The sequence below is a fragment of the Camellia sinensis genome, chromosome 5, assembly GCF_055761805.1.
Source record: "Camellia sinensis isolate YWXY chromosome 5, ASM5576180v1, whole genome shotgun sequence".
NCBI lineage: Eukaryota > Viridiplantae > Streptophyta > Magnoliopsida > Ericales > Theaceae > Camellia > Camellia sinensis.
In genome coordinates, this window is record NC_138965.1 from 24,132,886 (window position 1) to 24,148,833 (window position 15,948).

Consider the following 15,948-nt stretch of genomic DNA (forward strand, 5'->3'; position numbering starts at 1 on the left):
CCCTTGCTGCATTGCATTTAAACAGCCTTCCTGCTCAAGGGTTTCACAAATAAACTCACAGAGACTTCAAGTTGGCATCTGTTTGGCCATTTTAAGAACAATTATCTAAAAAGAATATTTTGAGTATAGCACCACATACGCTTGTGAAATAATTAAGCCATCAAACAGTCAAAAGAACGTAGTGGCCTCTGTCTACGCAGAATAGCTCAGAAGCAATATTGCAGGCAACAGCCGAGAACAATACAAGGAAGGGAGAACCTATTGCAGCACAGATGAGGGAAACAAAACCATTCTGTATCACTGGCATCATCAGATGGCAAGCCACATATTCCACAAACGCGATCACAATTGCAGAACATTACACACTCCATTAATGCAAAAAAAAAAAAAAAGAAAAAAAAAAGAAAGTAGAATGCATTTATAAATTTCAAATATAATTATACAATATGACTCTGGAAGCAGATATGTACAGGCAACAAATTTGCATTTCTACGAAAAAAAGGAAAGTTTCAGACGCAATGGCATATTAGCCACTAAATTAATAACACAAAGGAGAAGATTAGCTCCTAAGTTGCAAAATGACAGTGGAACAAGAAATCAGTAAACTAGACACAGGTGCGTTGCATTCACTTAGCAGCCACATCCAACCTAACTGACATAATATGATCGTGAGATCACTAGCTTCAAATAAATACAAATGTACAATAACCTTTTGTTGAATTTGATGTTCAAGCCAATCAAAAGATTGTAAGACTAACCCATCAAAGAGAAGCTTATCTCCTACAAATTTGAGACAACTGCTCAAAAACTTGATCTAGAAATTCAGGTAAAGAAGCCTTGCCATTCTTCTTTTAGCAGCCACAACCCGCCTAAACGAAATTACCCACTTTATCGCAGCCCGAATCATACACCACCTCGCTTTAGGTTTTCCATTCCTTGAATCACAGATGCCAAAATTAGAAGAAACATTTCCAACTGTTTCATTACTTGAAGCCAAGAACAATCCATTCCCTTGCCAAGTCGTTGGTTCTGACGGACAATTGTCATCAGAAGTTAGGTGACCAATCTGCAAGACTGGCCCCGAAGATCCACTTGGAGCCCAACTGTTTCCACCACCATAGGGTCCAGAGTAAGAATTTGTAGCCATCAAACTGTTCCTTAATGTTGGAGTGAAAACTTGCAGAGGTTGATATTGTTGTACCACAGAAACTTCTTGTTGATTACCATCTTCTACATTGTAAATATATGGTGGTGAAGTTGCCATATGATTGCAAGCCAGCGGCATCTCAAGCAGATCTGAAAAAGAATATGGTGTCGAGTGTTAACTTGATATACATTGTTGGGCCCATTTCATAACAACTTAAAAGTTTTGAGACGATTGGTGATCTAACATGGTATTAGAGCTCTACCCCGTGTTATCTCTATGATCGTGCACCTTGTTCTCTAAATATGTTCCTCTCTTCACATGCGAAATGGGATTGCACATGAGGGGGAGTGTTAGTTTGGTATACATTGATGGACCTATTTCCTCACATTTGGGACAATTGATGATCCAACATTTAGTACTTTGAAAGATACAGTCATAAATTGGTAAATGAAAATCATGAATTCGAATCACTAATCACAGAGAATATAAACAACAGGGGCCTTTTTGTGACAATATTGAACATCAGAACTTAGGCAGATAAATACTTAGATCTGTCCCATTCTTTCACAGTTCATTGATGATTAAAGTCTTTTAAGGATGTTTGACTATCGGTGATATTAACTGCCTAGCTAAAGTTGGGGGATGTGCAGACTTTTAAGGATGTGCAGACTTTCAAGTTACTTTAGATGTCTGCTTTCTAGTACAAAAATACCCACAGAGATTTTGTGATATTTATTGGGAAAATAGGAATGAATTGTGCATTGTACACCCAAGAAAGAAATTCCCTTTTGTGAACTACCTTTTAATAAATCTAGACCGAGAAAAACAGAGGAAAAAAGGCAAAGATGATTGTTGCATACCTTGTTGCACCCCTGAGAAGTTGACATCCTGCAGACTTGAACTTGGACTGCTGTACGGGTCAGCTAGAAGGCCTGATGGTAACATTGCAGGTCCAAATGTTGATGTATCAACAAATGGAACCAAGTCATTCAAATTTTTATAAGCAAATGTCTTCAAATTTTCCACCAACCCCTGCTAATAAAATAGGGAAGTTAATCACATTTGAATCACATCACAAGGCAACACCTCAGGACCATAATGCAGGATATATATGATGGTGGTGATCGTAATAGAAAAAAAATTGGAATTCACTTATCATAAAACCCATTAACCAAATCAAACCAAGCCTTAAGTCCCATTATAAAACCCATAAATGAAGAAAAATTGACCCTAATGAACCAGCTAAGAATCACGGACGCTTCTAAGAAGGTGGCGTGCCAAGTCAGACACCAGTATAACACAGCACTCATCAAACACACGTCCAAACATGTCCTATTATTTTTAAAAAATTCTAGACTTGAAAACACTTGTTATTGCTTATACACACAAAAGTAACAAATCATAAGTTTGAATAAAATGACTTGGAAAGGAAAACAATGTAAATTAATATGTATTCTCCTCCTCTAGACTTTAGAAATTAGTGTTACAACTTACATTACATTTTGTTATTATCTTTAAATATAAAATAAGGAACACAGTATGCTGCCACGAATCGCTTCATTTTTTTTTAATTTTTTTTTTGAACAGGACGAATCACTTCATGTTGCGAGCGAGAGTTTCATTGGTCAAAATGCAATTGCACTAACAAGGAGTCCTGAAATTTTCTGATGTCGCCAAACCCATGTCTAGGTGACATTTGATACAATTTAGAGAGATTCAAAACTAAGGTAAGAGGTTTGGAAAAAAAATTAATTGAAAACAAAGGTGAGATTAAGTATGAAAACAAAAATTGTAAATTAGTAAGAATCCTAATCGCTCTTCCCTCTTGCTGCAGAAGCATTTTGAGGTATGCTTTACATATGCATGCACAGTTCAACCAACCAGAACAACGGTAACTTTAATAGCAAAAGAGTACATTTTGGAATAAACTGCCGTTAAGTTGTGATTCCAAAATATATCAGGCTAGAAATACGCACCATCTGAAATGCATCAAGCTTATCCAGAGGCTGGTAAGTTTGGCCATCAAAGGTCACTGCTACAACCTTGAAGATGGAGTTGAACACAAGCCCAACCCCTTCTGCATCCCTATAGTATATGTAGAGCTTATCATCCAGAACACAAGCCATAGCATGTACTATGATTGTCTCCCACGTCTTGTTTGAGATCCCACCACCAAGTGACTACAGTTTCCACGGAAAGGGATTAGATGGACTCCTCAACAACCCAGTATTAAATATACTACTTCAGTTAAATGATTTGAAATATCAAAGGGGGGGAAAGAAAAGGAAAAAGAATAGAGAATGATTATCTTACATTACGTAGTGAAGATTGGTCAACATGATACAACCGCAGAAATTCCTTAACTGTAGTTATTCCCTTTAGAGCTAACCTTCTATGGAACGCACCATCTTTTGCTATCCTCTCCAAACGCCATATTTCATCGCCCAAGTATGGAGGATGATGCTTTTTATATGCTGAATGAAAAAATCACCTCTCAGTCTTGGAATTATAATTATGGTTTTCAGCAATTACATATTTGATGGATTTATTAAAACATTGAGCTTCAATAGGATCAAGGGGGATGAGAGGAGATGATTAGCAATTCAACAGGAGTATTCCCAAGATTCGAATATCTTGAATATAATGGTTCATTGACAACCTCAAAATTAACGGGTAACAAGTATAAATAAATGAAGTAGATATCTCTATGTAAGTGTGCGTGCACTACATAAGTGCAGAGGAACTCAAGTTGAGTGATTACGTCCTATATATTTATTTATTGCGACAAAAAGAACATGAAGTGAAGAAAACACGACTAGCAGTTTCTCAACTCAAGTGTCCTTTAACTTTAAGTATGCACATGCATTGCAAGTAAAGGGTCAAATTTTATTAGCTAATATATCCAATTTTTCCAATCTGATAGCTCACAAAGATAAGATCGTGGCAAAAGTTGATGTTATCTAGCATTAAAGTGACACAAGTTTATGAAAGTATCAGGATCATTTAGAACAATCATTTTATGTTGAATTCCAAAGAGTTTTAGGATAGGAAACGGAAGGCACGTTAGCATTTTCATCTATGTCTGATCATAATTGTTCCATCACTAATTATCCACAAGCCAAAATTTTTGAGTTATTCATGAAAATAGAGAGGCAAAGTGAAAGGACTTACACTCTCCACGATGATCTTTTACTACAAAGGCTTCACTTCTTGCTTCTCGAATTCTTACTTCAGTGGAAATGCTTTGAACAGGTCTTGCTCCTAATCTAAACCTTCGACTTCTTATCCAGCTTGAATTATCTGTAAAGTTGACATCACCAATATAACCAACTCCACCTCTCAATGAAATTACCAATTCCCCAGTCACCAGTGGCCTTTTGCCTTCTCTTTCACGCACAACATTTGCATTAAACTCCTTCTCAGTCCAATCCTCTTGATCGTCAGCTCCAAAATCACCATCAAGCACGACAATTTCAATCTTAATTGAAGAGAAGGGGCCAGATGTTATAATCTTCTTGGAAATTGCATCAAGTATGACTATTTTAACTGGTTTACGATCCTGAGATTCTATTCTGCTGCTTGTGAAGATGGTAGAGGGCAACTTATCGTCAAAATGCAATTGCCAAGCCCTTTCAGGCCTTTCTTGAGATGATTCAAATAGATCGAGTGATGATCTGCAGAAAGGTCAAATGTAATTTCAGAATAAATTATCTTCTAATTTAAAAAAAAAAAAAAAAAATTTGAGAAAAACTTCAAACAGTGGCTTTTGGCTTAGAGGTTGAACATTAAGTTGAAATCTTAGCAAGAATCACAGACCAACAAAACCAATTTTCATTTGGTGGTAGCACTAAAATGCCAAAGTTATATATAGAGATATTATCGAGTTAATCAATAATTTTTCTTTTTTTGTTATTAATTTGATTTTTTGTATGATGGTCATCATGATTTAAAAAGCGATTGTATGCCTTAATAAAAAATGATAACAAAATTATATCAACATGCACATACACAACAAAACGAACTATAGAGAGGGGTACAGAAAGAAATTACAGAGAAGATATAGACATAACACACAAGAGAGGGGTACAGAAAGAAATTACAAAGACGATATAGAAATAACACACGAGAAAAAAAAAATTGCAATAGAAAATTTTAGCATAATTAAACATTTAAAGTGATAAATTGCATGAATTTTATTAAAAATAAAAAGTAAATAAAGAGGAGGTATAAAAATTTAAGAGCATACTTGAAACTTCAAAGACACAAATTTTAAAATCTTTTTTTATTAGAGGTAAAAGTGTAATTTTCAAAAAGTTGAGGGGGGGCACGTGCCTCCCCCAGGTACTCACGTGGCACGGCCCTTGATGGCAAACAAGATCCATAGCTAAAAAGGAAAATTAAACCTGAACAAATGACTTAGGCAAATCAACATGATTTACGCAGTCAGAATAACCACATAAACCAAATTTGATCTGATCCTAAATCCTGGCATACTAGAAGACTCAAACAAAAAAGAATCTTAGGACACTGATGCTTCCTATAAAGACTGCACGACAAACACTTGACACAAAGAGCTTGCCTTGGAGAGGACTGATGATAGAGTTCAATTGCACGCTCCACTTCATCCCGCACCTATCAGACAAATAAATAAGGAATAATGAACATAATAGTAATAATGTCAGTCATTCCAATCATGAATGGAAAAACAGATTCAGACCCCCCATAATTAACCAGGATGCACCGTGCATCAAAGTTGTCACAATTTTCAAACTACTCTCATATTCCTGTAAAGCTTAATAAATTCACACGTGTATGATGAAGAAATTTTTGTAACCAGACAACATACTTCATAAAAACAAATAACATAACATAACATAACGAATTCAGTTCCAAGAAACAGAGCTTAGAAGAAGTTTGCTTCACGTGCCAAACTTCAACTAGAATCAAGACCTTATTCATTAAACTTAAAGGGTAAAAAATAAAAGATTTAGACTTTAAGAACATAGAAATTCATCCTACCACACTCCGCACAAAAGGTTCCAACTTTGTCAAAAATTCATGCGTCGAAAGTGCTTTCATCACATCTCTAACAGCACTGCACAAAAATCAGAGTTTCAAATCAAAAACCCATCATAACGGCTAACAAAACACAAAAATGGACACTGAATTCCTTCTCACCTCGCAAAAGTAAGTGGTCGTTTGGACTCCCTCGGAACTTCTGACCCAACATCCCCCTCCTGATCACTAAAATGCCGTTTCAATACCATCAAAAACCCAAAAAAACTGAATGACTAACAAGTTATAAAAAACCAAAAATTCCCCAAATCTAAAACCAAGTAACCCAAACTTTCACAACTTACTTATAGAAACTGAACTGACCCATCAAAAACCCAACAAATGAATGGCTAACAAGTTGAAAAACAACCAAAAACTCCCAAAATCTTAAACCAACCAACCCAAAATTCACAACTTATATATAGAAACTGAACTGACCCATCAAAAACCCAACAACTGAATGACTAACAAGTTGTAAACAACCAAAAAATTCCCAAAATCTAAAATCAAGTGACCCAATATTTCACAACTTCAGCACTATCTATATGAACTGAACAGACCAATCAAAAAACAAGTTGTGAACAACCAAAAAAATTCTCAAAATCTAAAACAAGTAACCTAAAATTTCACAATTTCAACACTATATAAAGAAACAGAACTGGCCCATCTACAGGGAAAGTACAGGGAAAGTTCAATCGAATTACAAAACAAACGCGTAAATGACACAAGTCAAGTAATGAACCCCAAATGACAAGAGCACATTAACTATCACATTATTATGTATGTGTTGTGGGTTTGTGTGGGTTTGTCTGTGTACGTGTGTGCGTGTGGGGTAGAGAATATTTAATTGATTTTTTTTTTTTTTTTTTTTGGATTCAACAAAGTTGGAAATAACGTAGAACTCGATTAATTAAAGGGTATAGATAGAATTATAGGATTATACCCAGTTGAGATTCTAAAAACTAAATTCAAACCCAACAACGAACCAACCGCGTAAAGATAGAAAAAAACGGGTACGAGAGAAGAGTACAACAAACCACAAGTGTGTAGTCGTTAGTTAGAACTTTAATAGAATAATAATACAATCAATCACACCAAACAATGGCGAAGAGAGAGAAGATGATAGAGAAAGGGACAGAGAGAAAAGGAGCACCTGCTGAGTAGGAATTGAGGGTGAAAGATGAGTGTGATGCGAAGAAGATTGGTGGAAGTTGCAGAGAGAATAATATGATGAGGAAGACGCGTCGAGTTAAGCGACGGCGTGAGATGGAGACTAGCAAGGCCATGGCTTTGAATTTCACTCTTCTGGTGTGGGTTCCAATTTCCAAAATCTATATCGTGAAGGGCCTAAGTAATTGTCATTTAGGTAAATTACACATTTGGTCCCTTAGAACAAAATTTCATTTCATTTCATTCCATTTTTTTGGGTAATGAATCTATGATTTTATCTTAATTTAATCAAATTAATTATAATTCTTAGTATTTTTAATAAAAAAAATAGAGGTGTATTATTTATAAGTGGTATTTGTCATATTATAAAAAGTAAAATTATAAATTTACTTAACTTGATGAATTAATCTCAATCAATTCAGATATTATTATATGTCAAAAATACTAAAGACATTATTAATTTGACAAGATTGATATCAAATTTAAAATTAATGATTAAAATTGAGCCAATTGAAATTATATAGACCAAAATAACACAAGAAAAAAAATGTAAAAAATCACCGATATAATTTATTCTTATTTTTTATAATTTCAATTTAAATAATTTAAATCTCATATTTTTAATTTTATTGTAATATTGTTTACTCATTAGGAATAGCACTCCTCAATACTCCATTATCTTCATACACCTCGTGACTTCATTTTGTGAGCTCTAAGGAGATTCGTAAGGATGATTTGAACGGTTTATATCATAAATCTCATAAAATAAAAATATATATAAAAAAATAATTTGATCAGACAATGATAGACATATTTATTGTATTTTGTTTTATAAAATGGACAACTTTAGCTTTAAAATCGTACTTACTAATCATTTCATAAAACAAAACACAATTAGGTCTGGTTTGTCATAATCTTAAAAAGTCAAAAAAGTCAAAAAAGTCACTATCATATTTAAGTCACATCATCTTCTTTAAGTCACATTACCTCTCTACCACGTCATTTCAAATCCAACTCATACCCAACCCATATTTCATAAAAAATTAAAAAATATACTTATTTAGATCATCCCAAACCACTCTTTAGTTAATTTGTCTACCCGTGTCAAAATAAACTAATTTTTTTTAATATATATTCTACTATTCTATGAATACAAGATCAGCGATGTGGATGATAATATTCAATGATAACTCCATACAACTGTTGTTCTCCGTATAACTGTTGTTAGGGTGTTCAAAAAAATCAATTAAACCAGTAAACTGGAAGAATTCGATTCAAATCACCATTTTGGTTTGATTTTTATTAACTTCAAAAAATGATTGAACTGTTTAAATTAGTTTAATTTCTAATTCTAAAGCTTTGATTAACGTTCTGAATCGAATCAAACTGTCACACATTTATTTATTATTTTTTAAGACATTTTATGTAAAAATAAGAACAGAAAAGTTACTAGTGAAATTTGAACACAAAATTAATAAACTCTAACAAACTTAACAATTAAATATTAATTTGTTTATTATTATAAAATACATATCACTTTTTTTATTATATAAAATTTTTTGAATGGTATTTTATGATCTGATTCTACAAATTTAATGGTTAAGTAAGAACTGATTCGGTTCTTAATTTGCATACATATATATATACTAGCGGCTGGGCACACGCGCGATGCGTGTGCAAACTCATTTGGAATTATAACGTGAAATTCACATTAAATTTTCTAATAATGCACATATAAATCACATGTATAATTATGTGTAATATAACATTTGATATTAAGATATTTGATAAATAAAATATATGTATGTTAAAATTTGTTCGATTTATTTAAAAGAAAATATAATATTTACTAATCTTAACTAAAGAAAACCTTACAACAAAAATTCATATAAAATCTCAATTTGGTAAGATAAGACTAAAGATCTTACAAATCTTGCAAAAAATATATAAGATACATGTAAAAATTAATTTACAAACAATGTACATTGATCAAATTAGAATTTTACGTTGTTAAAATGAGCCACAATTGTAATGAAGAGTATGGGATGGAGTAGTTGAAAGAAGTTATGATGGGAAGTTATTCAATATGGGAAGTTATATTTGTAAGTTAATAATTTATGATTTTATCCTTAATTATAAATTGCTAGGAGTTTAAAAATAGTATAATTATTAAAGAAGTTAAAGTTATTTTAGAAAAATTAATAAAAAATTATGAGAGCATGGCTTCATGACACCAAAGTAGTTGTTGGCTTTTAATAATAGTATATATATATATATATATATGTTTTTTTCTTTGGGTTTTCATTAACGTGGTGTTGTTACTGTGGATGTCTCTCTCACAACGGACAAAAAGGAAGAGCGGGGATTCCTCTTTTCAAACGGAAAAAGGAGAGAAAGCTGCTTGAAAAACCCCTATGTTTTAGTTTTTGTCCTTTTTTTCTTTTTCAAGTGGTGTGTGGACTGGTTGGTTGGTGAGAAAGTAGGAGTGGGGGCTACTGGGAAACACAATTGCTGTCGAATTTCCTTCGTTCACAAATTTTCCTGGAGATTTTTCTTGGAAAACTTCCGTGGAATATTCATGGAAGCTCCCTTTTCCTTCCAAAAATATTTTGCCTTTATAATCTTTGTGTACACCACAATTAATTCACAATCCTGAAATTAACAATCAAGTAAACTTTCAGTAACTCTTTGAGATGACTTGAACTTAAGACCTTTGATTTTATACTCAAGTTTTTATTGCTCGGCCAATCCATTGAGATAAATTTTGTGTGATTTGGATTGCAATAGTACAGCGGTTTTTTCTTGAGAAAAAAAAAAAAATCAATACTTTGACCTTTGTAAATAAATCATAAAATTTTAATTTTATCAATTTAAATTCTAATATTTTGATTTATTTTTAATATGAACAATTTTCTTATATTTGTTAAATAAAATCAACGAAAAAATAAATATTTTAGTTATTAAACTCAATGCAAATGGATATTTTAAACATTTGACATTACATTAAGTTTAATAACTAAAATATTGTTATTTTTCATTGATTTTAGTTAATGAAAATAGACAAATAGTTTAGATTGAAGCAATCAAATGATTATGATTTAAATTGATAAAATTAAAAATTAAAAATTTGTTTTGTTACACTGGTCAAATCCCATAATTTTTTTTAGTAATTGTCCATTTTTTCTTTTACATTTTTTTTTTTGGATGCATTTATTGAAGAGGAAAGGGGGAAAAAAATTCCAAAGAAATCGAAAAACCACACTCTGCTTGGTTTTGGAGGTTTAAGAAAAAGGAAATTTTAAACCGCACTTATTGAGAGCTCTAGTAAAGTTGCTCTAATAGCAGCTCTACTGAGCTGGCAACCATTTTAAAAAAAAAAAAAAAAAAAGTAGAAAAAGGCAAAACAAAGGACAGAAAAAGACAATTTAATGCTAGTTTAGAGCTATTCTTTTAGAGCTCTAAAGCAATTTCTAATTTTAAATAGGTGTAAATTTTTTACAAAGTCACAGATAAGTAGTAAATTTTATATACATTAATAATTAAAATTATAAATTTTTTCATGATTCAGTAATATTTATTTGATAAGACAACTTAGGGGTAATTTTTCCATTAAAAAATATGGCTCCTTTTGGTTTACTTTTTTGAAATGATATTTGAGTTTTGAGTTTTTTGAAAAATAAGCTTTGAAATGAATTTTCAAATGAGAAAATTTGTTTAAATATGAGTTTTGAAAAGAATTTTAAGTTTTGAGTTGTCTTTTAAAATTATTTTGGGTTTTTGTTTTTGAATATTTAAAAGTTTTCTTAATTTTATTTTTTTAGTATAAATATTTTTTATTGTAAATATTTTTTTAATGTGCATTGTATTTATTACATTTGTTTTTCATTTTTCACAATTTTTGTACTAGTTACGTATAACTTTAATTGGCTAATACATATTTAAAAGGAAAAATTAGTCTAGGGTCCCTCTCCTACTTTTCGTAATGGAAGAGATCCACAAAATTATTTTTTGATGTCTAAGGTCCCTAAACATATATCAGAGAAATTTGACTCTTTATCCCTAAACTATCGAAGGTCGTTTGTGTCCCCAAACCAACATAAACCTGAGTGAGAAAAAAATAAGAATTACGGTCGACAACATTCGGATTAGAAAATCTGTGTACCTCTCTCTCATGGTGATGAAGCTTCTCAAGCTGTGTACATGGAATTCACTGGGTAATCAATGTAGCATTTCTAGGGTTTTCAGGGTTTTGTTCTACTCTACTCAGACTGAGACCGAGACCGAGACCGTGACTTCCTCATCGTCTTCAAAGGACACTCTGTATGGCAGGCTTTTACAATTCGGAAACCCTAGGGTTTCAATTGTACCAGTACTCTTGCTCAAACACGTCCAGACCCACGAACCCCCGTCTGTTTCTTCTTCTTCTTCTTCAAATTGTTGTTGATGTTGTTGTTGATCATCAGTATCAGTATCTAGTTCTTCCGATTCGTCTTCTTCTCAATACTCCAAATACTGATGGTATAGAGATTGAAGCAACCTACATGGGTCTATACTTGAAAACCAAAAAAATGAAGCAACCTACCTGGAGTTGAACATTATTGTGGAGTTTCCAAAATCCAAATACCGATGGTGTCCAAAAAAATGATTTTGGAGTTGAACATTATTGTGGAGTTTCCAAAATCAGAACATTTCAACATAATCTCTTTGTTGGAGTTGCATCCGATTTATGATTATGGGGTTGGAATAGGTAGCTTTAAGAGTCTCACTCTTAGGCACAACTCCAACATGTTCTGTGGTTGGAATAGCCAGTGAAATGTCCAGTGGGATTTCAAACGTTATTGTGGAGGATTTACACACTAGAGATTCAGCAGGTGAGATGAGGCAAAGACCATTTTTGTGAAATTGATTCAATTTTCTGTGTTATGCTCCAACTTTGCTTTGAAATTTTCGCAAATTTCGTCCAGGTGGGGGACAATTAGTTGAATATAAAAAATTCCAAATTGTAAACTGAATTTTTTTTTCATTTGAACTGAATTTTCTCTGTGTTGAAACCAGAGAAATTCTCTGGTTTTTTAATTGAATTTTCTCTGGGTTTGTCCAGAGAATTCTTTGGTTTCTAGTTGGAACCTGAAATGCTTAATTTGTATAAAACCCAATGTTTGTGAAATCAAATTTTGAAACCCTCTTGTTGAAAAGGAGAGCAATATTGATGTTGTTCAGTTTGATCTCTCATTGTCTCTAGAGAAATTCTCATATAGAGAAATGCGAGAATTTCTCTAGAGAATTTCTCTAGATGAGAATTTCTCTGAAAAAGGCCAGAGAAATTCCCATTAGTTGCTTGACACCAAGAGTGAAGGCAAGCAAAGCAGCAATCCAGAGAAATTTCTCTCACAAAATTTCTTTTAGTACCAAAGAAATTTCTCTCTGTTTTCATTTTGACCAATTTTCTCTGGACCAATTTTCTCGGGATCAACTTGAGGGACCTTAGACATTATGAAAATATTAGATGTCTTTTATGCTATAAAATCTTAATACGAGGGACCTTAAAAAAAACCCCTATTTAAAACATAACAAATTATTTTGCCGATACTTAAAATTCTACATTAGTGTATCAAATTCAAATCCTGGTGGTTATGACCATTTGGACATCGATAAAAGTACTGACCGTAATTTGCTTTCGTTCGTGCTATTCACTTTCACATAGCCCAGTCCCACAAGAACAAAATATTTTAAATATTTTTTTAATATTTAAAAAATTTATTATTTTTATTTTAAATATATATATATATTATTTTAAAAAATTTTATTTCATTTTTTAAATATTTATTTTTTTGTAAAAAAATAAATTTTAAAACATTTTGGAACGTCCATATATATTTAAATCATAACAAATTATTTAGCCAATACTTAAAAAAATGACAAAATATTTTTTCAAAAAAATAAAAAATATAAAAATATTAGTTTTCAAAAATAAAAAATATATATTTATTCAAAAAAACAAAAAACAAAAAACAATTTTAAAGATCAAAAATAAAAATAAAAAATTGAATTTTAAAAAGAGTTTTGAAATTTTGTTTGGTTATGAATTTTTTTTTTAAAGTTTTGAAAATTTTCTATAATTATGAATTTTATATTTTTTTTATCCAAATTATAATTCCAAAAGCAAAACAAACGCTAAGTTTTTGAAACTCAAGAATCAAGGGATCTTGTTTTATTCTTTATTTAGTTGTCGTGTGAGAAACTATGTTGAGAAAAACTATAAAAAAATATTAGTGAATTTTCAATTCCAAAGATTAGTATGGCATATGGCAGACGTTTGAAAGTCAAACTTTAAATTTTACCATCAAAGTACACATGTCATCAAATTATTAATAATTTATTATTATTTTTATTTAAAATACACACTAAGAAATTCACTTTGTTTGAATTCAATTTTTTAAAAATTAAATTTTTATTTTTCATATTTTTTTAGTTTAGTGGATTTTTTTAATATTTTTTTTTTACTTTTGTAGATATATCTAATCAAGATGTATCTACAAAGTAAAATATTTTAAAAAATCAATAAATACACAATAATAAGAAAATGTATTGAATTATATTTTTTTTTATATTTTTGGTATTTAGTGAATTTTTTAAAATTTTTTTTAATAAATATTATACTTTTTAATTGTATTTATACTAAGTGTATCTAAAAAATAAAATATTTACTTAAAATATTAAAAAAAAATCACTACAAAAAAAAAAAAAACACGAAAAACAAAACTCTTAATTTTCAAAAAATTAAATTCAATAAATTAAAACCAAACAAAGTGTACTATTTTGTCACTTTTGTTCATACAATTTTACTTAAAATCATGGTCATAATTTTCAAACTAGTAGAAAATTGTGCTATGCGCTGGAATTAACATAAAATTAAATATTTATATACAAAATTCATGACTTCCTACTTATTTAATTTATTATTATTATTTTTTATCAGGAAATATTATTAATGACTTTACTATGGAAAAATTAGTCTAAAATCTCTATCCAATTTTTAGTAATGGAAGAGATTCACAATATTATTTTGTGTTGTCTAAGTGTCACGACACAAACCCGCCCTTATAGATTTAGTGTCGTAACCGGCCAGTAATTCGAGATTTCCAAAGGCCTTCCTGTGAAATCAACAACAATCGGGGCTAGCAGAAGTATTATACAAAAATATCAATGGTCCAACGAGCTGTGCATCTATATGAACAAACATGAACTAACACATACATATATAAACGTTAATTTACTCACATATCAATACATATCGTTTACACGTATCAAAAGTGTACATCAAGGTCAAAAGCTTGACAACGGCCTTCCAGATCTAACCCCAACTCGTAGGCACTCAAAACAACTTGGTAGGATTCAAAACGGTGGCTCGGCTAAAAACCCCTTCTATACTTGTCCTCCAAAACGCTCACCTATACATTTATATAAAAACAGTAAGCAAAAACCCAATGAATAACAACATGGTAAATGGTTAATGAATGAAGTCCCAAATCAATAATTCAAATAGTTCAGGTCATCAGTGATTCTTGAATCAGAACTTTATAGCATATCTTATCAGGTCATGTAAACAGTCATACCACTACTTGTAGACAATCATGTCAGTACTTATAAACAGTTATGTCAGTACCTCCCTTAGCATAACAGTACGGTGGTTCTAGTACATCCATGTCAAAGATTTCTGTGCACATATAGCCATGGTACTGTTACCCCCAAGCGAGGACTACGTGAACATAAACTACGGTATTGTTACCCCTGAGCAAGGGCCACATGAACATACGCTGCGGTATTGTTATCCTCGAGTAAGGGCCACGTGAACATATAAACATAAACCACGGTATTGTTATCCCCGGGTAAGGGCCACGTGAACATATAAACATAAACTACGGTATTGTTACCCTCGGGTAAGGGCCACGAGAACATATAAACATAAATCACGATATTGTTACCTCCGGGTAAGGGCTACGTGAACATAAGGAAGCCATATTATATTTCAGAAGAATAGACAATCATTCATTTATTTCAGGAAAGAACGTTCAATAGAGCATATCATGTCAATTAGAAAATACATATAAGTTGTTACTCACAGTGGCTTCCAGAAACGGTTGTGCCATCCTCGACTCGTGACCTACAATCACAATACGCATAACATAACACATATCTTATCATTATACACATTCAAGTGGCCAACATGGCTTGGCATTTCTTACATTAACTCTTATTCATTCAGTCGGTTCTATTCAATTATCCGTTACTCATTCGTTTGCTTCTTTTAATTTCTATCATGCTTATGAGATGCTAATGGATGTAAATTTCACATGAAAACCCTATAAATGAAGCCCCGCAAGTCAGAAAATAGAAAGAAAACAAAATCGAAAAAAAAAGCCTTGTTTGGCTGCACATGCAATGGTCTGGCCACTCGTCCACCGCACGAGCGATGATTTCAGAATGCAATTTTGGCCAAAAAGGGATTGGCCGCTCGAGCAGTGGCCCAGACCGCTCGAGCGATCTGGGTATATTTTCAGTTCAAAAATCTGCTT

The 15,948-nt window shown here is 31.9% G+C and overlaps 1 protein-coding gene across 4 annotated transcripts; it reads right to left on the bottom strand.

The window, feature by feature from the left end:
• Positions 1 to 393: 393 nt before the first annotated feature.
• Positions 394 to 7,570, bottom strand: LOC114283026 (calmodulin-binding protein 60 B). 4 transcript variants are annotated; one of them, XM_082868399.1, is made up of 9 exons: positions 7,356 to 7,570; positions 6,326 to 6,391; positions 6,167 to 6,242; positions 5,727 to 5,779; positions 4,319 to 4,821; positions 3,461 to 3,621; positions 3,124 to 3,327; positions 2,008 to 2,179; positions 394 to 1,296 (listed from the first exon to the last, which is right to left on the bottom strand). In XM_082868399.1, exons 3-9 carry the CDS (start codon positions 6,224 to 6,226, stop codon positions 815 to 817), a joined length of 1,635 nt encoding a protein of 544 aa, XP_082724525.1. In that variant the 5' UTR covers positions 6,227 to 6,242; positions 6,326 to 6,391; positions 7,356 to 7,570; the 3' UTR covers positions 394 to 814. The 4 variants fall into 4 exon arrangements, with proteins under 4 accessions (XP_082724525.1, XP_082724527.1, XP_082724526.1 ...); XM_082868401.1 differs by lacking the exon at positions 7,356 to 7,570 and adding an exon at positions 7,240 to 7,333; XM_082868400.1 differs by lacking the exon at positions 7,356 to 7,570 and adding an exon at positions 7,146 to 7,281.
• Between the last annotated feature and the right edge of the window lie 8,378 nt (positions 7,571 to 15,948).